This window comes from Diaphorina citri, unplaced genomic scaffold (genome assembly GCF_000475195.1).
Source record: "Diaphorina citri unplaced genomic scaffold, Diaci psyllid genome assembly version 1.1 scaffold101, whole genome shotgun sequence".
NCBI classification, from domain to species: domain Eukaryota; kingdom Metazoa; phylum Arthropoda; class Insecta; order Hemiptera; family Psyllidae; genus Diaphorina; species Diaphorina citri.
The window spans coordinates 73,589-98,330 of NW_007377538.1; the positions used below are offsets into that span (position 1 = coordinate 73,589).

General features: G+C 41.6%; 2 protein-coding genes across 2 annotated transcripts in view; one reads left to right on the forward strand and one right to left on the reverse strand.

Moving 5' to 3' along the window:
* Nucleotides 1-2,240: 2,240 nt before the first annotated feature.
* On the forward strand, nucleotides 2,241-10,650 carry LOC103524494 (intraflagellar transport protein 88 homolog). Its single transcript, XM_008489508.2, has 10 exons — nucleotides 2,241-2,782; nucleotides 3,279-3,329; nucleotides 3,747-3,907; nucleotides 5,203-5,398; nucleotides 6,263-6,480; nucleotides 7,022-7,409; nucleotides 8,032-8,189; nucleotides 8,720-8,951; nucleotides 9,905-10,062; nucleotides 10,437-10,650. The coding sequence occupies exons 1-10, from the start codon at nucleotides 2,636-2,638 to the stop codon at nucleotides 10,648-10,650; spliced, it is 1,923 nt and encodes a 640-aa protein (XP_008487730.1). The 5' UTR covers nucleotides 2,241-2,635.
* A 185-nt stretch (nucleotides 10,651-10,835) lies between these two features.
* The window catches only part of LOC103524481 (alpha-N-acetylgalactosaminidase), a 47,694-nt gene continuing 33,787 nt past the window's right edge, over nucleotides 10,836-24,742 (reverse strand). Inside the window, 3 exon segments of the mRNA XM_008489495.3 lie at nucleotides 10,836-11,075; nucleotides 11,554-11,569; nucleotides 22,645-22,793. Coding sequence (XP_008487717.1) covers nucleotides 10,881-11,075; nucleotides 11,554-11,569; nucleotides 22,645-22,793 — 360 coding nt within the window. The 3' untranslated portion in view covers nucleotides 10,836-10,880.

Here is a 24,742-nt window from a genome sequence, read left to right on the forward strand (position 1 = left end):
GACCGTACGACTTTGACCGAGTAGGTCAAGAGAATGACTACAGTAGCCAGCTCGGTCAGTACCAGAAGGCAATCAAAATGTATCGCATGGCTTTGGATCAAGTTCCCAACACGCACAAGTCACTCAGGTGAGTGGGTTTCCTCCTCAAGCTGTGTCCACACATAGTCGACGCCGTCGATCAATGGTCGAACGACCGACGAGGTGACGGGGTGAATCTATGTTGTCAAGGCATCTTTTCAAGGTTTCAGTCGACCGCGACATCGATCGACGGCGTCGACTGTGTGTGGACACAGCCTTACGCTTCTAGGGTCAATCCCCGTTTCAAACTTTCAACATCAGAAGGTGATGAATAAAGGGAAAATCTTAGTTGAATGTTGGACCCCTGAAGTTAAGAAACATAGCGTGTCCATGGTTAGTACTCGGATGGGTGACCAATTGACCATCTGGGCAATCGAGTGCTGCTAGCTTTTCCTGGTCGTTAAAACCCCTATCTCTATCAAACAAAAATCATTCCGGGGATTAGTAGTATGACGATGATTTCTCAGCAGCAAGTTTAGTAGATAATGTTATATGATGTAATTGATGGATATGCTGTAGTTAAGGTACTCTTCGTAGAAGGTCAGAATGAATTTAAATAAATTCATTTCTTCTTCATCCGTGTACAAAGTGCCATTCTATAACGGACACAGTGGAGTGGGAGCTTCCACAGAGTATGGGTTTCCCACGAGCATTGGAAACAACAAGGGTAACGAGCATGATACTACCACTACAACAACTACCACATCACAGCCAGATACAACTACCACTGAGTCTCCAGCCACAGGAAACTAAGCTGACTTTACATCAAACAACATAATGTGATCATGATCTTTGTTGTTTCCAACTTACATAAGTGCAATATTTTTATTTCCAAGATCAAAGTTAACTATTTTCTTTAGATTTACTAGAATAATGATTATTGTAAGACGATTGTAAAAACCTTATCAGCAAACTTAGGATCTCATTTGACAAAAATGAAATGATAATGTGATTACATAATGAATCTTGTGAATTTCATGCGTTGACAATAGGTACTTACATAATGTGTACTTACGTATTTAGGTATCCATGCAGAAACTACCCACCTATGTATTAAACAGATTACACAGGCGTGAGTATCTAGCCTTGTCATGATAATATGGAATTTGGAATACCGATAGGCATGGATGGTCCATATAGGTACCTATCATACTTGGGAATTATCGATTCAAATAAGGGACTCTACCTAGGTAATTCGAAAATTCTTCAGAATAGGTATTTAAAGTAGAACCGACCTTCAAAACTGCATAATTTTCTTAAACTTAATTTTAGATAAGTAAGTGCCTAGGTATGCCTATTTCTACATCAAAAGAACATTTAAGGTAGAAACACACTACTATCGTCACGTAAGATCACGTGATGTGAGGGCTGTGTGCACTCTATATCATGAACGAAATTACCTACACTATTACATACACGGACTCTACCTAGGTAATTCGAAAATTCTTCAGAATAGGTATTTAAAGTAGAACCGACCTTCAAAACTGCATAATTTTCTTAAACTTATTTTTAGATAAGTAAGTGCCTAGGTATGCCTATTTCTACATCAAAAGAACATTTTTAAGGTAGAAACACACTACTATCGTCACGCAAGATCACGTGATGTGAGGGCTGTGTGCACTCTATATCATGAACGAAATTACCTACACTATTATGTGAAAACTTTGAACACTACAGCTTTCTGACTCCCCATGAGATCACGTGACGTGATAGTACAGTACAGTGTGTTTCTTATCCATCACCCGAACCCATGTGTAATTTACGTTATAAACCTCCCCCACCCCCAAGTAACGTGTACATCTGTTTAGGTAACTATCCCCAATGTTACCATGGAAACCATATCTAAACAAAAAATAAAACATTTTCATGTCTTCATCAGTCGGTTGTTTCTTTTGCTTTCTTTTTACTTTCAGTGAATTCTTACTTCTTGTTACTAGTTTATTTTCATTACCCTACTTTTTTTATTTTTACCATTGTTCTGATTACTTAGCATGAACAACTCTATTAGATAATTTTTCGAAGATTCAAAGTTATGAATGAAAAGTGTGCCCAAGCTCAACTTTGAGTGTGCTAGAAAGTATTGAATTTTGATATCTACTTTGAAGTGCCTACAGATTTTCTGTCCTAAAAAATTAAATTTTACCCTACTTTTTTATTTTTACCATTGTTCTGATTACTTAGCATGAACAACTCTATTAGATAATTTTTCGAAGATTCAAAGTTATGAATCAAAAGTGTGCCCAAGCTCAACTTTGAGTGTGCTAGAAAGTTTTGATTTTTGACATCTTCTTTGAAGTGCCTACAAATTTTCTGTCCTAAAAAAATTAAATTTGGGTGATCTAATAATCTTACATTAGAGTTGATTAGAGATTTGTTATTAAATAGAAACTAGAAAAACATTGAAAGAATTACCTACAGGCAATTAGGCATTGAGTGCGGAGCCCGGAACTTGGCCTGAAGCACTACCCTGCACCTAAAGTAAGGGTTGCTTGTGTTTGCTTTCGAGGATTATTTCCCCTAGTGTTCCTTTTACTTGGCGTGACATTTCCCTTCGGACATGACACAAATATATCCCAGGGGTCCTGAAGAGGACGACCTATATTCAGGGTACAACGAGTACCCGTCCGCGTTTAACACTCAAGATTTGGACAACGATGAAATGTTCCAGCAGGCCCTGTATACATCCTATGCTAGAAGACCTTCGGTAAGTATAGCCATATTTTATTATGTGACTTTTTTTAGTCATCAATTTCGTATGACGACTAAAGAAAGAATATGGCCTATTGTGTCAATTTGGAACTTGAACAGTACCTAATCAGAACTTGAATCGGCACCAGTTCCTAATGCAAAACTGTCCACCTCAGTGGTTATCACTGTGGACTTCGGGATCTGGAGATTGGTGGTTCGAGACCTTGCGAAGTCATTAAATTTATCGAAGTGTATTAAACTGGAGAAAGACATTTGTGGCAAGCTTGATAGCGGTTTTTTCACTCGACCTCGGTAGGACAAGAATTTATTATTGAGGAGCTCTTTTTATTCCCTTATAAAGGAAGGGGAATAGGTCCCTGATTTGAGCGTAGATTCGTATAAGCTTAACCTAACCTGATTTGAGCAGTCCTTGACCTTGGAAATATCTACCCAACTTTCTAGAAATTTGAAAATGGATCCTTTATTTATTATTGGAACTGAACTAATTTCAGATCATGATCAAACCTCCTACTGGTGGAATCAGAATGACACATGGTACAGGAGTAAGTATTGTGCAATATTCTTTTCCCTTTTATTATTTCCTCTTTTGAGGAAAAAAAATGCCAGCGTTTCCGGGTAACACGAGTTTAAAATTCATACAAACGATTAACCAAGTAGAATTCAGCATTGTATATATTCTTAAGATCCTGGCTTTGGGAAACAGCCTCAGATTCAATAGGTTGACCGACGCTAAGGGAGGTTAATCTTTAACAAGGCTTGTTTATCCTGCTGGGATAGGACTGAAAAGTCCCTACCCCCGCAGTCTAACCAAGGTCTTATATATTTTAACGTATATTATGGGGATTTTGACATATTATGGGGACTGGGACATAGTATATACTAAGTACTAAGCATAAACTCCTGTAACTCCACCCTCTGAATTTTCTCTCACCTTTTCTACCGTGCCCTGTTATTTTCAGTCAGTCGTGTCTGGCAGTGAGATGACCATCAGTCGCCCAATGACGGGGGTGCGCGGTGCGGGCTACACATCCACCAATAAGACCAGGAACATCTTCGATCCTCTCAACCAGGCAGCGAGTCGCCCAGAGCTGTCAATGCGATCTCCTAAAGCGGAGGAAAAGTATGTTTGTGTAGGGAATGTACTTTGCACCTAAAAAAATAATTTTTTTCCAAAGAGAGATTTGACAGAGGTCTTATATCGTCCCGAAATCGAAGAAAGAAGGACAGCCAGGACAGGATAGAAGAAAGATGGCAGTTCCGAGAACGAACCTCATCTGGTTTGGATGATGTTCTCCTCAGGCGGGAATCGAACCCGAGACCTTTTCCTTACAAGGCAGACGCGCTAACCCGGCTAACCTCCAAGCTAACTAGTATGAAACGAAATTAAACGAGACGAGACGAGATGAATCTATGTTGTCGAGGCAGTGTGGACGGTTCAGTCGACATCGATCGACAGTCCGGTTGACTGTGAGTAGACACACCTCAATATAGGCTGGTATAACCAACTAATTTTCGTTTTGTCACAAGCACCATACAATACTTATTTTGTAATAACACCTACCTAGGCACCAAGTAACAACAACACAACAAAAATCGCATACCATGTAAGAAGTAATAACTAAGTAGCTAAGTACCTAGATTCTGGATAAATCGGTAGCTACTATGATTTTATTGTTTTTCACATGATACCTACTAACTAGGTATCTTGGTTGCATCTATCCCCATAAGCTATACATCATGTGAAGGACTTATTATGACAACTGTATGACAAACCATTTCCTTTTCCTTTGTGACAATTCGCATCCCTCCCCCATAAGCTATACATCATGTGAAGGACTTATTATGACAACTGTATGACAAACCATTTCCTTTTCCTTTGTGACAATTCGCATCCCTTTCATATTATTATGATAGGTACTTAAGTAAGTATGATAGGTCATGAGAAGATTGCCATGTCATCTGACAGGACATAATTTGGTGAGAATGTCATCTGACATGACATTGAGTTCTCTTCAGAGAAGTCTTCAAGAAACAAGAAAAGTCTGAAAATACGTCTCGTCATCGTCGTCGATCAACTATGCTTGGACACATCTTATCGTTTTAAATCGATCAACTATGCTTGGACTTGGACACATCTTATCGTTTTAAATCGATCAACTATGCTTGGACACACCTTATCGTTTTAAATCGATCAACTATGCTTGGACACACCTTATCGTTTTAAATCGATCAACTATGCTTGGACTTGGACACACCTTATCGTTTTAAATCGATCAACTATGCTTGGACTTGGACACATCTTATCGTTTTAAATCGATCAACTATGCTTGGACACATCTTATCGTTTTAAATCGATCAACTATGATTGGACACACCTTATCATTTTAAAATCCATTTATCTGTCTCTTTTTCCAGACCAGAAGAGAAGTTCGAAAGGATGGAGCAGGAAATAATCGGCCTTATCGACGAATCCTGCATCTGCGCGCGCAACCAGGACTTCAAGGCAGCATTGGAGAAGGCCAAGCTTGCGTCCAATAAGGAAAGAGTGCTGATCAAGCTGCAGGAACAGTTTGGCCATGCTGACTCACACAATATTGAGCTCACCTTTTCGGTATTGCCTCAGGAATTTTGACTTTTTTTAGACAAATACTTTCTTTATTTGGTAACAGAACATTAATAGGTATTTATAGTAGGATACTACCTATGTAAAGTAGGTATCACGTACTTTAATTAGCATTTTTTCCTCCATTATTAGGCGCTTCAACTAAGGCCAGCTTCTCACTATCAGGTAGACCTGACCACTATCAGGTAGACCTGACGAAGCTGCAGGAACAGTTTGGCCATGCTGACTCACACAATATTGAGCTCACCTTTTCGGTATTGCCTCAGGAATTTTGACTTTTTTTAGCCAAATAGGTACTTCTTTATTTGGTAACAGAACATTAATAGGTATTTACAGTAGGATACTATGTAAAGTAGGTATCACGTAAGTACTTTAATTAGCATCTTTTCCTCCATTATTAGGCGCTTCAACTAAGGCCAGCTACATCACTATCAGGTAGACCTGACAGGTGGACCTATTCAGCCGTATTTGTCAGGTCTACCTGATAGTGAGTGGCTGGCCTAAGCCTTTGGTAAGAAATATCATGTTTCATTTCGGGATGGATGTTTAAGTGAATTTTGGTTAAAGGGTTTGTATAGCATATCAAGTCCCTCTTTTCTTGATATGTGATAGAAGAGGAGCACTACTTGTTGATGCTGATTTTCGCTTAAAAAATTATAGGTACCCGATGGATGTTTAAGTGAATTTTGGTTAAAGGGTTTGTATAGCATATCAAGTCCCTCTTTTCTTGATATGTGATAGAAGAGGAGCACTATTTGTTGATGCTGATTTTCGCTTAAAAAATTATAGGTACCATCCTAAAAATTCTGCTACCGACTAGCTGTCATGTAACTAAATGTTGTTGTGTTTCAGATGTTATTCAACCTGGCCAACCAGTATGCCAACAATGAAATGTACTACGAGGCTCTGAACACTTACCAGGTGATAACCAAGAACAAAATGTTCACCAATGCTCACCGGTTGAAAGTGAACATGGGGAATATCTATGTTCAGCTCGGTCAGTACCAGAAGGCAATCAAAATGTATCGCATGGCTTTGGATCAAGTTCCCAACACGCACAAGTCACTCAGGTGAGTGGATTTCCTCCTCAAGCTGTGTCCACACATAGTCGAGGCCGTCGATCAATGGTCGAACGACCGACGAGGTGACGGGGTGAATCTATGTTGTCAAGGTTTCAGTCGACCGCGACATCGATCGACGGCGTCGACTGTGTGTGGACACAGCCTTACGCTTCTAGGGTTAATACCCGTTTCAAACTTTCAACATCAGAAGGTGATGAATAAAGGGAAAATCTTGGTTAAATGTTGGACCCCTGAAGTTAAGAAACATAGCGTGTCCATGGTTAGTACTTGGATGGGTGACCATCTGGGCAATCGAGTGCTGCTAGCTTTTCCTGGTCGTTAAAACCCCTATCTCTATCAAACAAAAATCATTCCGGGGATTAGTAGTATGACGATGATTTCTCAGCAGCAAGTTTAGTAATGTTATATGATGTAATTGATGGATATGCTGTAGTTAAGGTACTCTTCGTAGAAGGTCAGAATGAAATTAAATAAATTCATTTTTTCTTCTTCTTCTTCTTCTTCTTCTTCTTCCCGATTGGTTTCACAGGATGAAGATCCTGCACAACATCGGTGTTCTCCTGGTGAAGATGCACCAATATGACGAAGCCTGTTCAACGTATGAGTTCATCCTACAGGAGAAACCCGACTTCAAGGCAGGACTCCATGCGATCATCTGCTACTTTGCCCTGGAGAACAAGGATAAGATGAAACAGGGGTTCCTGAAACTCTTTCTCCTGGTGAAGATGCACCAATATGACGAAGCCTGTTCAACGTATGAGTTCATCCTACAGGAGAAACCCGACTTCAAGGCAGGACTGCATGCGATCATCTGCTACTTTGCCCTGGAGAACAAGGATAAGATGAAACAAGGGTTCCTGAAACTCCTGGAAGTCCCTCTGCTGGTGGACCCTCCGGAGCGATACCACAGTAATAGCGTGAGTTGAAATGACCATTATTGGGCAGTGTCAGGGCCTTATTGGCTTCATTTTTGCTCTTTTACTATGGGTCGAATTTCGGAAATTTGGAGCACCCCCCGGTACATAGCATTTTGGACTCTTGCCCTCCCAACCCCTCAATAACATTTTTTATACGGCCCTGGGCCGGGCGGTCCACATTAGCATCTATGAACTTCGTGTTCCTTCTAATGTCATCTAGGATAAAGTCTTCTGACATCTAGGATAAAAGTCTTCTGACAATAATAAAAAAATTAACAAATTTGAATAAAAATCCTTCGGAGCCAACCTCCGTGGCCGAGTGGGTATCACATTAGGCTTGCACGCCGGAGGTCCCGGGTTCAATTCCCTGCGGGGTCGAAGTTTTTTCGGCTCTGTGCTTGGCTCACTCAGCCTCGTGAGGACAATTGAGTCGCTACTTCAATCGAGTAGCGTCCAGTAGCGGCATTACCAGTGTAAAAATTATTGAAAGATGGAAATTGATTGCAAAGGAAGCACTTAGTAATTCGGTGATATCCACAAAAGTTGTGATAAGGCTCTGCTTTAAAACAAATTTTCACGATTTGATTGATTTGATTTCCTTCGGAACCCTTTCCTTCCACAGTCGGATGTCAATGAGAATCTACTCCTAGAAGCGGTTCGCAACGATGCCCTTAGTCAGCTATACCGGGAAATGAAACATGAGGCGGAGAAATGTATTCTGACTTCGGCCAAACTGATTGCGCCTAGCATTGAGGACAATTTCAGCAATGGCTACAATTGGTAAGGCTTTCACTTCTTTCCACTTATAATCTGGAGCACTGTTAATATTAATTTGAATCATAAATAAGATCTAGGTCGGCACATAACATATTCGAAATCTTTGTTCCTTTGACACATCCACTAAAGGAGGAATATCCACGCGTCTGCCTTGTAAGCACCAGTTCGCGGGATTGACTTCCGCCCGGGGCGGATTTTATCCTGAACGGATAAGGTTCTTTCTCGGAACGGCTGGCTTTCTCCTATCCTGTCTTCCTTTTTTCTTACCTTTCGGGATGATAAGACCTTAGCAGTTACAGTTCCCTCTATGAAACTTATTTAAAAGAAAATGTTTGAATTCTCAACGAAAAAACTAGTAAAATCCCTTCACACAGGGGAGTATTGAGCCCGTAACTTTTCAACTGTAATTTCAATAGTTGTAAAACTTGCTGTAATTGATGGATATGCTGTAGTTAAGGTACTCTTCGTAGAAGGTCAGAATGAAATTAAATAAATTCATTTTTTCTTCTTCTTCTTCCCGATTGGTTTCACAGGATGAAGATCCTGCACAACATCGGTGTTCTCCTGGTGAAGATGCACCAATATGACGAAGCCTGTTCAACGTATGAGTTCATCCTACAGGAGAAACCCGACTTCAAGGCAGGACTGCATGCGATCATCTGCTACTTTGCCCTGGAGAACAAGGATAAGATGAAACAAGGGTTCCTGAAACTCTTGGAAGTCCCTCTGCTCGTGGACCCTCCGGAGCGATACCACAGTAATAGCGTGAGTTGAAATGACCATTATTGGGCAGTGTCAGGGCCTTATTTGCTTCATTTTTGCTCTTTTACTATGGGTCGAACTCCGAAAATTTGGAGCACCCCCCCGGTACACCTCATAGGAAAAAAAAAACACCCCGTAAAATCAGTTTTTTGCTAAATAAAAGTCATCAGTACACTAAGCATTCTTTCTTATTATATGTAAATTGTGACGAGGAAACGAAAAAACTAGTAAAATCCCTTCACACAGGGGAGTATTGAGCCCGTAACTTTTCAACTGTAATTTCAATAGTTGTAAAACTTGCACCATTCGGTTCGGCGTTAAAATTACATAGGATTGACTCCCGGTACATAGCATTTTGGACTCTTGTCCCCCCCAAGCCCTCAATAACATTTTTTATACGGCCTTGGGCCGGGCGGTCCGCATTAGCATCTATGAACTCCGTGTTCCTTGATTGTTGGGCGTTCTTCAGTTCAAAAGCCACAATCAAATTCAGAATATCAGAATAATTAAAAGAGTCTAATGTCATCTAGGATAAAGTCTTCTGACATCTAGGGTCTTCTGACATCTAGGATAAAAGTCTTTTGACAATAATAAAGAAATTAACAAATTTGAATAAAAAATAAAAATCCTTCGGAGCCAACCCCCGTGGCCGAGTGGATATCACATTAGGCTTGCACGTCGGAGGTCCCGGGTTCAATTCCCTGCGGGGTCGAAGTTTTTTCGGCTCTGTGCTTGGCTCAATCAGCCTCGTGAGGACAATTGAGTTGCTACTTCAATTGAGTAGCGTCCAGTTGCGGCATTACCAGTGTTAAAAATATTGAAAGCTGGAAATTGATTGCAAAGGAAGCACTTAGTAAATCGGTGATATCCACAAAAGTTGTGATAAGGCTCTGCTTTAAAACAAATATTCACGATTTGATTGATTTGATTTCCTTCGGGACCCTTTCCTTCCACAGTCGGATGTCAATGAGAATCTACTCCTAGAAGCGGTTCGCAACGATGCCCTTAGTCAGCTACACCGGGAAATGAAACACGAGGCTGAGAAGTGTATTCTGACTTCGGCCAAACTGATTGCGCCTAGCATTGAAGACAATTTCAGCAATGGCTACAATTGGTAAGTCTTTCACTTCTTTCCACTTGTAATCTGGAGCACTGTTAATCTTAATTTGAATCATGAATAAGGTAAGTCGTAGGTCGGCACATAATAATATATTCGAAATCTTCGTTCTTTTGGCCTATCCACTAAAGGAGGAATATATTGCCGGCCTAGTTAACTTTGAGGGTAACGCGTCTGCCTTGTAAGCGCGAGGACGCGCGTTTGATTCCCTCCTGGGGCGGATTTTATCCTGAACGGATAATGTTCGTTCTCGGAACGGCTGGCTTTCTTCTATCCTGTCTTTCTTTTCTCTTGGCTTTCGGGATGATAAGACCTTAGCAGTTACAGTTCCCTCTATGAAACTTATAAGAAAATGTTTGGATTCTGCTCAGGTGTGTTCAAAGCATCCGAAATTCAGCACACTCTTCTCTAGCTCAAGATTTGGAGATTAACAAGGCAGTGACATTCCTCCGAATGAATGACGTGAGCCAAGCAGTGGACGTGTTGAAGTCTTGCGATGAAATGACCAGCTCAGCCGCTACGAATTTGTCGTTCATCTATTTTCTGGTGAGTTCTGAGTTTCAGTACCTACCATCAAACCCGTAACTTTTCAACTGTAAGTCGAATAGTGTTAGAAGTTGTACCATTCCCCCACCCCCCAAGTAGTAGGTTAGAGCCTATTCTACTGCTTGGGGGAGGGGGGGGCACTTATTCTTTAATCATCCTGTTGAAAATAGACTGCAATGCTAGATTTTTTGAGGGTTTGGAGGAAGAAATAAAAAGAAAGGCACTGTTTTTTGTCCCCTCAGAAAGCTCTGGGAGGAGGTACATGGGTTTTATTTCTTTTTCAACGTGTTGTACTGCAGAAATGGGTGGTAGGCAGTGGTCGAAGCTAGATAGTTGGGACGGAAGGGCACTTTGTACGAAGGTTGGACGTCAGCTCTCAGGATGACCACACCAGAGGGGTTTACTTTGACCTTGATCTTGGTCAGAGGGGTGAGAATACCGTAGTCTACGTCTTCGTATAGATCCTGAGAAAAAAAGAAGAAAATGTTAAGTTCGAAGTTCTGTATTCTGTATGTATTAGCTTCCGGGGTAACAAAAACTCCACCAGAGTGTGCAATGGTACTGCCTGAATTTCCACCATCGGCGATAGCCTGTTAATTTCATCTGTTTCTACTGTCCTAATTCGGATGGACACTTGCGTTCTGCTGGCTTTTTACGGCCACATTCAGGTTGGGTGAAGTTAATAGATACTCGATTAAGGTAGCTACTCAGTTGTCCTGACGAGGCTGAGTGCACCCCGAACTCCAAGCACAGAGCCGAAAGAACTTCGATTCCGCCCGGAATCGAACCCGGGACCTCCGGCGTGCGAGGCTACAACATTCGGCCACGGCCACGGAGGCTACCCCTGACGTTTCCTATCCTAACTAGGGCAATAGAAACGTAATAGAAATTAAACCCTGCAGTTTCTCACCTTAACTAGGGTAACAGAAAGTAAACACTTACCTGTATCCTGTAGCCTGTAATTTTGATTATTCTTTTTTCAAGAGGTTTGGCAGAGGGAACTGCAACTGCCCAAGGTCTTATGGTCCCGAAATCAAAGAGAGAAGAAAGACAGGATAGGACAAAAACAGCCGTTTCGAGAACGAACCTTATCCGTTCAGGATAAAATCTGCCCCGAGCGGGAATCGAACCTGCGGCCTAGCCCCAAGAGTTACAAGGCAGACGCGCTACCAAACAAGCTAACTAGTCTGGCCGTGAGCGAAATCTGATAATTAGGATAACTTGTAGTCTTACCTCTGTCCATATCACTGGGGTGCGAGTAACAGCCGTCGATTTTGATGTAATCCACATTCCATTCAGCGAAGCTGTAGGCATCCCGTTCTAGGGATAATCAACAAGGTGTCCGGATAATTATGACAAAGGTGTAGGTCCACACCTAAGAGACCTCAAGAACCATAAAGTACGAACTACGTGTCGTGTGTAATTGTGGACATTTCCAGGAATTCCAGGACCGTCCACGGACAAACCGGGCTTTGGGGCTATCTCCAACTATGGGCCTTTGGCCTTTCCTCGCAACACATCACAAACGGCTGCTTTTGGGCTTCCTTTACCTAACCAGGCTTCGGGGCTATCTCTAATAATGGGCCTCTCGTAGCAACACTTAACGAACTACTGGTTTTGGGCCTCTTTGTCCTAACTAGATTCAGCGGATAACTACAAAAATGGGCCTCCCCTCACAACAATTCGTAAACTGCTGGTTTTGGACCTCCTTAAGGAGCTACCCGGGGTGTATGGGACCAGATCAAAACCTCTTTGTGGTAGGCCCTGGTTAGCTTCCGAGGTAGGTGGTGACGGTGGTTGGCTATTTTCTGCATACTCGTAACATCGCGAGGATGGACGACTCAATCTGGTTTGGGACTCAAACCTCAAACATTGTTGCGGGATCGGGAAAACCAGAAATATGATTAGCTGCATGCCAAGCCCAAGTAATTATAATAATAGAGGCCTATCGTATATTATGTATAACTAGATAACCATTTTGTTTTTATTCGTATCTCGTTTTTAATTAATATAATTATTACGTATGGAGTGTGAGATTATTCTGATTGATTAGCTTCCTTACTTCATCAACATTGGTTCAAATTCATGGAACGTTAACTCCCCTTCAAATTATTGAAAAGGGGTTGATTGTCTCGTAAGTGAATCTTTTTGTGATCATAAAAAAAAAAACAAGATGAACTTATTTAATGGAATGGAACTCACAAGGAAAGCAAAGCACATTTGCCTGATCCCAAATTCCATAATCATAGATAAGTATTCTAAGAACAACTTTTAATAAGACTTGGCCCACTACCGTTTACACATTTTCGACCATACTGTATCGACCAGAGCACATACCTATATCTACTTGTACCGGGCAGCATCATTTATGTAACATTTATTACATAGGAACCAAACTATGACCATGTTCATTGCTAAACAGTTGATTTATGTACTACATAGTATGCACCATTCTAGTTAGACTCAATGTCCATGGCTCTATGTATAGTTATATAGTTATACATAGGTAGTATGTATATAGGTACTATTGATATATTCAATGACTATAATCTAGATCACGTTTTACTTGGAACTCGTGTGTACAGGACTCATGCCAGCCAATCAGAGCTGAGTATATTGAATACTAATGTGGAATATAGGTTACCTTCGAGGTCACAAAGGTCTTCAAGAGTGAGACTTTGTGCCGTGAGGTGACACTTAACACTTTGCTTCCCCTCAGGGAAAGAAAAAGGAGGTAATTTTGATTATTCTCTTTTCAAGAGGTTTGGCAGAGGGAACTGCAACTGCCCAAGGTCTGATCGTCCCGAAATCAAAGAGAGAAGGAAGACAGGATAGGACAAAGCCAGCCGTTTCGAGAACGAACCTTATCCGTTCAGGATAAAATCTGCCCCGAGCGGGAATCGAACCTGCGGCCTAGCCCTTACAAGGCAGACGCGCTACCAAACAAGCTAACTAGTCTGGCCGTGAGCGAAATCTGATAATTAGGATAACTTGTAGTCTTACCTCTGTCCATATCACTGGGGTGCGAGTAACAGCCGTCGATTTTGATGTAGTCCACATTCCATTCAGCGAAGCTGTAGGCATCCCGTTCTAGGTATCCCAGAATACCGGGATATCCCGCGCATGTGTAGTTGCCATAGTCCTCGTACATACCGAACTTGAGACCTTTGCTGTGAATCTGAAACAAGAGAGGGCAAGCCCTGTGTTATTTTATCCTCGTTGGCGTAGTGGTCGAGACGCTCGCCTGGCAAACAGGAGGGCGTGGTTTCAATCCCAGCAGAGGTGTGGAATTTTATCCTCAATATATTTTGAGAATTTGACCACAATAATAGTATTTAGGTAGTAGCCTACTGCTGGAATAAAGGGAGTTTTCAGTCCTATGCGAGCAGTACAATTAAATTTGTAAGAAAATACCTTCAGCAATCTCTCAGCGTGTGTTATCTTATCTTCAGTTCAAGAGCCCATTTGATATTAATTGAAGATTTGAAGACACTCTCCTTACAATAGGCAAATAGGCATCTATTAGAAAGTTGACTTCCATTCAAAGCTCGGCACTTTCCTGCCAATCCTGACCATTAAATTGGTAACAATAAAATTCAAATAAGTCTGCCTATAATAAAATTGCTAATGTGTGTAATATGTATGGTGCGTATGCCCGTAAAAAGGCGCAATTAAACTGAGGCAAAATGTAGCATGCTTCAGAGATTTTGAATTAGCTCGGCACTTTCCTGCCAATCCTGACCATTAAATTGGTAACAATAAAATTCAAATCAGTCTGCCTATAATAAAATTGCTAATGTGTATGGTGCGTATGCCTGTAAAAAGGCGCAATTAAACTGAGGCAAAATGTAGCATGCTTCAGAGATTTTGAATTTGATGGACTTGGTCTTGAAGCAACAGGGTGGCTTTAATGTTGTGTAGACCACTTGATAATTACGGTTAGCAACCACAATAATTATAATAATTATGAATTTATAATGAACGTCCCTATACACATAGAGTATAGGTATACACTACAGCTATACAGAGACTATAAACTTACATAATTATCTACTATCTAAGTATGTTTACTCATACACATCCAAACCCACAACTCTGGATCCAACCTCCCTCTGGACTGATCCTGTGACGGTGGCGAAGTTCCTAGATTTAGAAACGGAATTGTGAAGCTGATGCTGTCGGAAACGTTAAAAACAACAACAACAACTCATACACTTACACCTACCTTCTTTAAAGAAAAATTAGAATAAGAAAGGGGACAAGGAGGAGAATTTAATTGACGCTAGATTATCTACCATAATCTAGACTCTAGAGTCTAGATTATGCAGAGTTAGAGGAACATATTATAATTAGAAGTATTTTGATTAGAGGCCGCCCTTGTTTTAAATGTTTTAATGGGAAAATTGCCAACTCGTGTACCTGATGTCCTAAAGACTAGATTTTCCTCAGAACTTTTCAACAGTTAGACCTACCGAATTGACCGTGAAGTAGACTTGTAGAGATGTAGACTCTACAAGTGGGCTAAATTGTAAGGTGTGCACTGTAGAGTGTAGACCCTCACTGTAGACGGAATCGAAGAAGTTCAATAGGAAATTAATAGCAATCATCAGGTTATCGTGGGAGCATACATCGAGTGGTGGGAGGATCACAGCTTGACCTCTTCCATCCCAATAAATCTTGAAGGATCACGGTGAAATCTTTAGCTAAACTGGTTAGCTTGGACGGTAGTGCACCTACATTGTAAGCGCTAGATCGCTGATTCCCGCCCGGGGCGAAATTTATCCTGAACAGTTGAACAGACAAGGTTCGTTCTCGGAACGGCCGGTTTTCTCCTATCCTGACCTCCTTGTCTTCTCAATTCTGGGACGACAAGACCTCCGTTGTTTCAGTATCAGACTTCTTCAGAAAAGGGGGAAAAACTTTCCATGGTAAAGTGTAGACGTATGATTATCATGATAGAATAATAGCATCTCTAGATTATGATTGACGGGATGATGAATGTACCAAAGTGCCTCCTCTCACCTGTAGGGCCGAACTTCGAAGGGTGGACTTAGTACAGGGCCAAACCTTCTATTTTCATACCATCAGAGATTGTTCCCTTCTTTTCTAATACATACATGGTAAAGTGTAGACGTATGATTATCATGATAGAATAATAGCATCTCTAGATTATGATTGACGGGATGATGAATGTACCAAAGTGCCTTCTCTCACCTGTAGGGCCGAACTTCGAAGGGTGGACTTAGTATAGGGCCAAACCTTCTATTTTCATACCATCAGAGATTGTTCCCTTCTTTTCTAATACATACCTTGTCTTTTCAAAGTATATCCTGTGTTCTTCATTATTAAAAAGTTTAGAGGTTATGGGCACCAGAGATTTTACACTGTAAAACTTTCCAATTTTCACTTACCTGATACAGTTCTCGGGGTCATTTTTACAGTCTGTATTACACCGGAACCTTTCCCATGCTAGCCAGCCCATGGGTGGCGTCAGGGCTACTCCATTGTCTAATGCTTTGCTCACAGCCACCAAACTTGCTACCAAGAGACCTGCTAACCACATCCTGTGAACAGAAGAAAATATTTCAAGAGTTTACAATTTGAAGAACCAAAAGGATTTAAACAGTAATGAAAATTATGTGGAAATGCTATCAAATATAGTGTGCTAACCACATCCTGTGAACAGAAGAAAATATTTCAAGAGTTTACAATTTGAAGAACCAAAAGGATTTAAACAGTAATGAAAATTATTTGGAAATGCTATCAAATATAGTGTCCCTGCTGAAATTGACCAATATCAGAACTTCCAGAAGTCGGTTTATAGTTTGTTTTTACCAGCGTTGAGGTTAATTGAAGGTCAACCTATACCAAACAGATACCCGGATTGATCGGCTATTCCATGATTGGACTCATTTTCGGGATAATTCGAGGCTGCAAGTTACGAGTCCCAGTCCTAATGAGTTTTTTCTGGAATATCTTGAGTTCAATTTTATTTGTGTAGGTTTAACAGGCTGTTAGGGGCTAAAAAAAGGTTGGTGAAATCCACCACAGGTGTCTTCGTACCTTTGTAACCAGGACACATAGGACACGCGATTCTGCATAATGTCACACGATCAGACGTCTCCTGATTTATGTCTAATTGTGTCTAAGAGTCTAATGGTGTAAGTATGTTGCTCTCGAGTTCCGTCAAACTCCTTCACATCCATGATTGTGCAAGGGTTCCGATGCCGGACAATTCTTCAGTGTTATTGTTGTTGTTGTTTAAGATTCAGCTGTAGCCAAATGGTGATGACAGAACGGACATTCTCAACAGTTCCTTCTATCTTGAGTGTGAAATTGTGAATAGAGCAGTTCTAGTTGGTGTGAATAGGACACCACGTTGTTTTAGTCGTGATGCTCTTGCCCCGGTGTGGGTGTTAGCACTGTTAGCGTGACCCGCGACATAATGAGAACACCTTCACTTTTTCGGACATTGGAGTCGTGTTGATTTGTTTGTTTTTACTTTCAATTACAAGACATGATAATTCTTTATTTGTTTTTACGAATGATTCTTTGCGTTGGCAAATAAAGAGCTAAGCATAAGTAGGTAACGGAGGTCAAAGCCAGGGCAACTTGATGACAGCTTGAATGCTAATGTCAAGTTCATAAACTAACAGCTACATTTCCTGGGTCAACAAACCCATGGGACGGGTCGCGTGATATATTAGCCTCATCTCTCTAACCTCACCTTTACCCATCTGGGTCAACAAACCCATGGGACGGGTCGCGTGATATATTAGCCTCATCTCTCTAACCTCACCTTTACCCATCTCTAACCTCACTTACATCTCATCTAACCTCACCTTTACCCATCCGGAGGTCAAAGCCAGGGCAACTTGATGACAGCTTGAATGCTAATGTCAAGTTCATAAACTAACAGCTACATTTCCTGGGTCAACAAACCCATGGGACGGGTCGCGTGATATATTAGCCTCATCTCTCTAACCTCACCTTTACCCATCTCGTCTAACCTCACCTTCAGGTCATCTCCGCTTTCTTCTCATTGTCACACCTTGCTGGATAGAGATCAATCAAATATTCTAATGATGGATAACGCGCGACGGTCAAGTTCGAAACGTGAAAATTGGCGTGGAATAGTATGATTGTCCATTGAGACGGGTCGCGTGATATATTAGCCTCATCTCTCTAACCTCACCTTTACCCATCTCTAACCTCACTTACATCTCATCTAACCTCACCTTCAGGTCATCTCCGCTTTCTTCTCATTGTCACACCTTGCTGGATAGAGATCAATCAAATATTCTAATGATGGATAACGCGCGACGGTCAAGTTCGAAACGTGAAAATTGGCGCGGAATAGTATGATTGTCCATTGTCATGCAAATCTTTATGGAAATAGGAATTTTGCTGGATGAGTAAAACAAACAGAAGAGAGGTCAAACGAGACGAAATTCTTGACGCAGTTCTTCATTATGTTGACGGAAACATTGACAACGAAGGAAAGTCACTTGGAAATCAAACAACACTCCCAAATCCATGCTCCAGACTTCATTAACAGAAAAGTGAGGTTGGAAGTTTTACTCATGTATGTAGTGCCTATATAGCAATGTACGAGTATCTCACTGTAAATCGGAAGGTTTCCTGACCTTTTTAGTTTTCTAAATTTCACTTCCAGTGCCAGACAAGTCTGAAGTGGCTGCTGATAGTGATAACAATACTATTGCTAATTTGGAAATCAAACAACACTCCCAAATCCATGCTCCAGACTTCATTAACAGAAAAGTGAGGTTGGAAGTTTTACTTATGTATGTAGTGCGAGTATCTCACTGTAAATCGGAAGGTTTCCTGATCTTTTTAGTTTTCTAAATTTCACTTCCAGTGCCAGATAAGTCTGAAGTGGCTGCTGATAGTGATAACAATACTATTGCTAATATACTCTCTGATAATGACTAGACAAATAGGATAATCAATTGTTTTGCTGAGGAAGACTACAATGACAGTTGCAAGACCAGAAGCATATTAGTAAATCACAATGATGGTGATACTAGTGATAATATCCTAGTAAATCACAATAGTGATGCTAACATTCGTGATGACGATAAAGACAATGACTGTATTGAAACAATGGAAGATGCTGCTGATGATGATGGTGATGTTGATGATAAAGATGCTAGTGATGATTTCAGGTTCTAGTCTATTTCTTTCACTACAGACACAGCTGTTGAATTTACCCATTGGGTTGAATTAATTGAACAAATGCACAACACATTATTAGAGTGGGAATATCCTAGTAAATCACAATAGTGATGCTAACATTCGTGATGACGATAAAGACAATGACTGCATTGAAACAATGGAAGATGCTGCTGATGATGATGATGTTGATGATAAAGATGATAGTGATGATTTCAGTTTCTAGTCTATTTCTTTCACAGCTGTTGAATTTACCCAATGGGTTGAATTAATTGAACAAATGCACAACACATTATTAGAGTGGAAAGGTACGAAACGTTTGTGAGAGAAATGGGAGGAGATGGACAGATATTGAGGAAGAGTAAGAAAGGAATGCTGAAAGATAGAGAAAAGGATGGAAGCAAAGAGCAGAGAAAGAAAGAGATGGACAGATATTGAGGAAGAGTAAGAAAGGAATGCTGAAAGATAGAGAAAAGGATGGAAGCAAAGAGCGTACGAAACGTTTGTGAGAGAAATGGGAGGAGATGGACAGATATTGAGGAAGAGTAAGAAAGGAATGCTGAAAGATAGAGAAAAGGATGGAAGCAAAGAGCAGAGAAAGAAAGAAAGAAAGAGAGAGAGAGAGAGAGATGAGGAAGGACTAAGAAAGAAGATAATGGAGCAGAAAAAAAAACCAAAGGGAGAAATCCAGACGGACTGAGGAGAAAGTAAGAGAGAAAAGAAGGGACATGTAAGGAGAAGAAAGTGGTGGATTTAAAGAAGAGGGCGATAGTGAAGAAGCAGAAATCCAGACGGACTGAGGAGAAAGTAAGAGAGAAAAGAAGGGACATGGAAGGAGAAGAAAGTGGTGGATTTAAAGAAGAGGGCGATAGTGAAGAAGGAGTAGACACAAAGGAAGAGGGACAATTAGAGATACAGGAGGATGAAAGAGGACACGGGAATGAAGAAGAAAGAAAGAAGAGTAAGAAAGGAATGCTGAAAGATAGAGAAAAGGATGGAAGCAAAGAGCAGAGAAAGAAAGAAAGAAAGAGAGAGAGAGAGAGAGAGAGATGAGGAAGGACTAAGAAAGAAGATAATGGAGCAGAAAAAAACCAAAGGGAGAAATCCAGACGGACTGAGGAGAAAGTAAGAGAGAAAAGAAGGGACATGGAAGGAGAAGAAAGTGGTGGATTTAAAGAAGAGGGCGACAGTGAAGATGGAGTAGACACAAAGGAAGAGGGACAATTAGAGATACAGGAGGATGAAAGAGGACACGGGAATGAAAGAGAAAGAAAGGGACGGACTGAGGAGAAAGTAAGAGAGAAAAGAAGGGACATGGAAGGAGAAGAAAGTGGTGGATTTAAAGAAGAGGGCGACAGTGAAGAAGGAGTAGACACAAAGGAAGAGGGACAATTAGAGATACAGGAGGATGAAAGAGGACACGGGAATGAAGGAGAAAGAAAGGAGGTGACATAATTCTTCGAAATCATCAGTGACAGTAGTTACGTATTACCTATACTTTTGGTCTCTCTTAAGGTTTCGCCTGGGGGGGAAGGGTGCTCCAAATTATACATAGACAGGGGGCTACTAGTAGGTAACTAGGAAACTTGGTAAGTGTTCCTGCGGGGATTGAATATACCAACACCAGTGAAGAACGGCCATTTTCACACTTTTAACCAAACTAGGTATTTATTTTTCACCGATATTTTCAATCATTTCTGGGCGATCTGCAAAACGGACCGATACCATTAGGTTCGAATATTTAGCTATTTATCATACTGATCTCCATGTAATAGATAATGGACTTAGAGAGTAGCTTGGACCTTGATATTGCTTTACAAGAATGAGGAGAGATCTTCGAAGCGGAAGGAGACAAACAGCAAGCTTTCCACTACCATTTTGAGGTACGCACTTGCCATTTCTATTACTTGCTAAAGGAGAGATCTTCGAAGCGGAAGGAGACAAACAGCAAGCTTTCCACTACCATTTTGAGGTACGCACTTGCCATTTCTATTACTTGCTATTGCTGTTCCTAGAAATACAATAGTGAAAATTTATTTCGGGACGTTCTGCCTTCAAGGCTTTTATGTTGTGGGCCTTCAACTGAGTGACAACACCTTTTAAAGAGCATACTGCCTTCAAGGCTTTTATGTTGTGGGCCTTCAACTGAGTGACGAAAACACCTTTTAAAGAGCATGGACCTTCCTTTTCGAGGTGTTAGTGGACCACAATCAAAGCCATCACAGCCAAGGTGGCATTTGTAAAGTTCATCTAAGGGCTGTTTACATCCAAGCCTCTGAGTGGGCTTTTTGTGTATGGAGTTAAGCTGCTATCCCCGGGCCTTGATTTGTAATTTTCGAGGTGTTAGTGGACCACAATCAAAGCCATCACAGCCAAGGTGGCATTTGTAAAGTTCATCTAAGGGCTGTTTACATCTAAGCCTCTGAGTGGGCTTTTTGTGTATGGAGTTAAGCTGCTATCCCCGGGCCTTGATTTGTAAAGTTACTGAAAACACCTTTCTTTTCAGTCCTACAGATACTACCCGTCCAATCTACTCGTGCTGGATTGGTTAGGAGCGTACTACATAGAAATGAGGGTGCCAGAAAAGGCTCTCCCTTTCTTCGAGAAGGCTGCCCTCATCCAGCCAGACGAAGTGAAGTGGCAGCTAATCATTGGATCTTGCCATCGACGGTGTGGCTTGCACATGGATCAGATAAGAGATGATATGGGATGTAGGAGTTATGTGGAGATGAAGGGGATAGCAGAAGATCGAACAGGATGGAGAACGAGAGCCAACCAATCAATAGATTGTAACATTTGTAACCCAAGAGAGAGAATCTCTATAAAACCCTGATGTGTTCCGTTTAGGATCATCGATCATACTCCACGGCCCTTTGGCTCTTTAACTTTTGAAGAAGGATCTTACTATGTAGGTGTGCAAAGTAGAATAAAATAGGAAATAGGCATACTGCCAGAATGAGACTCAAAGTAATTCTCTGGAAAGGCCCTACAGTCACTATCAGGTACGGCTGAAAAGGTCCGCCTGTCAGGTCTACCGATATTGCACATGGATCAGATAAGAGATGATATGGGATGTAGGAGTTATGTGGAGATGAAGGGGATAGCAGAAGATCGAACAGGATGGAGAAGGAGAGCCAACCAATCAATAGATTGTAACATTTGTAACCCAAGAGAGAGAATCTCTATAAAACCCTGATGTGTTCTGTTTATGACCATCGATCATACTCCACGGCCCTTTGGCTCTTTAACTTTTGAAGAAGGATCTTACTATGTAGGTATGCAAAGTAGAATAAAATAGGAAATAGGCATACTGCCAGAATGAGACTGAAAGTAGTTCTCTGGAAAGGCCCTACAGTCACTATCAGGTACGGCTGAAAAGGTCCGCCTGTCAGGTCTACCTGATATCTCATCAGCATCACACACACTATCAGGTAGACCTGACAGCCGGACCTGATCAGGTGTCCCTGTGAGGTCTACCTGATAATGAGTGGCTGGCCTTATATTCATCTGTTTTCTTATTCTTCTCCTAGGTATCTGCAATGTCTGAGCGTGGTCCATACAGATCCTGGGGTTCTGCAGAAACTAGGAGAGATCTTCGAAGCGGAAGGAGACAAACAGCAAGCTTTCCACTACCATTTTGAGGTACGCACTTGCCATTTCTATTACAAAGATTCGTCGCGAGAATGTTCCAAATTTTGACTGTGAGCTGACCGTTACCGTACCTTGACTAGAACGTCTAGTGTGTACACTCGCACTTACTTGCCTTCAACAATCATTTGATCGGACCGTTACTGGACCGTGACTGGACCTTGACTGGCACTATAGTGTGAATCAAGCTCTCCTGGGGCGAGCAGACCCATCTCCTGGAGGGTGACAGCCACATCTGAGGGGGTTCCGTCAGTTCTACGGTTGAGGAAGGCGATGGCGTAGGAGAAATAGTTGCCGTACAGAGGAGAAATAGGCCGGGCCCAGATCTCAATGCCTTTGTGCTGAAAACGTCAAGATAAATGGAGAAAAATTAGTTCCTAGAAATCGGTTCTTCTCTATCGTAGTTTTTTCATTCCAGCTTAGTTCGCTTGGAGGGTAGAGCTCCAGTTCCGCCCCGGCAAACTTTATCCTAAACATAAACAGATAGGTATAGGTAATGTTTGTTCTCGGAAATACTGGCTTTCTTTACCGATGCCGGTATGGTGATGGTAGAATAAAGAAAGGATACTTTTTTTAAGAGGTTTTCCATGGTCTGCAACTGCCATGGTCTTATCGTCCCGAAATCGAAGAGAGAAGGAAGACAGGATAGGAGAAAGCCAGCCGTTCCGAGAACGAACATTATCCCATCAGGATAAAATCCGCCCCGGGCGGGAATCGAACCCGCGGCCCAGCGCTTACAAGGCAGACGCACTACCAACTAAGCTAACAAGGCTGGCAAGGATACTTTTTTACTTTCTATTTTTCCTGCCATACAGCGTGGTGATAGTCTCTAGCCATGTTTAATTGGCTCGTCCTGAACCGCAGTCAACCCCCCGGGCGGGAATCGAACCCGCGGCCCAGCGCTTACAAGGCAGACGCACTACCAACTAAGCTAACTAGGCTGGCAAGGATACCTTTTTACTTTCTATTTTCCCTGCCATACAGCGGGGTGATAGTCTCTAGCCATGTTTAATTGGCGCGTCCTGAATTGCAGTCAACCATCGCATTGTGAGGACTTGTGCTTATTCTTTAAAAGCAGAGAGAACCCTTTGAAAACTGCAAGCTAGCTGGTTAGGGTTTACTGTCAGTTCTCCTCCTTGTTTATAGCCTCACAGCTATCCTTAGCTAGACAATTTGTCTACCGGTCGTCGCAGTGAGCAATTTTTTTTATATCCCTAATAATTGAAATCAGTTTTCCTCAGGCTCACCTTGTAGATTCTTCGTCCTTGAATTCCCAGTGGGTCCTGATCGACAGCGATGATCTTGCGGTTCTGCAGGATGGCCTTGTACTCCGGCCGGATGGTTCTCAAATCCACAGACATGAGGAGAGGGGCAGCCAGGATGGCCCACATGGCCATCTGAGTTTTGGATTGCTCGTAGCTGAGGCCAAAGTTTCCGATGATCAACTGAAACCATTTGTGGACAGGGGAAATAATTTTAACCCACAGATGAGCTAGGAAGATGCCGTTTTCACCATTGGATTCCTTATTTTTTGTACATACTGGGAAAAATCGGAAACTCCCCAAATTCCAAACCGTTCCCGAGATATTGACGTTTTTTAGTCCCCCCATAAGAAATACACACGGGGAACACACTTTGAGGCCAGCAAAACTTTTCCTACGTTTCCATATTTTGCTCTCGCTTTTAGTTTTCAGTTTCCCTTTTCATTCCTTCGAGACCAAAACTCAGGGACGATATTAGTTTTCGGTGACACCACCCCGCCAAAGGCCCCCGGGAGCCGCGTAGCGCGACCACATGCACAACCCCGCGAAGCCCCGGGAGCGCGCAGCGCGACCGTGTACACATTGAATTTCAAAATCAATTTAATCCAATACTTAATTTGTATGAATCGCACTGGGTATATCATACATTATCCAATGTGCGCAATAATTTGATTATTACAAACGGGACCAAACCAGATGACTCGAGAGGAAGATAGAAAGAGGCCAGCGGTGACAAAGAGTAAATAAATTCTTGTTCATTTATCTGCAAAGCTCATGCGTTATTATTTGTTTTTCATGACAATTAAATATTGTTTTGCTTTGCTTTTATTTGAAAAGGAGGCAAAAAACTGTTTCCATTTAATCTTCCCCCCTCGTAATATTTTCCTGGAGGAAAATTTACTGCCGAGCAAAATGATAAGAAACTGGCGCCCGACAGTGGGCTCATACTTACCTAAACAATCATGACACATTCGCATTCCCAACAAAAATGAAAATTTGGAAGCAAAAGATAATAAAGTCATAAACAT

Excerpts from the sequence above, each read along its gene's own strand:
- LOC103524494 (XM_008489508.2), top strand. The coding sequence starts at position 2,636 with ATGACACAAATATATCCCAGGGGTCCTGAAGAGGACGACCTATATTCA. Across the intron at positions 6,481-7,021 it reads AACACGCACAAGTCACTCAG|GATGAAGATCCTGCACAACA; the intron begins GTGAGTGGATTT and ends TTGGTTTCACAG. Across the intron at positions 10,063-10,436 it reads TTCAGCAATGGCTACAATTG|GTGTGTTCAAAGCATCCGAA; the intron begins GTAAGTCTTTCA and ends GATTCTGCTCAG.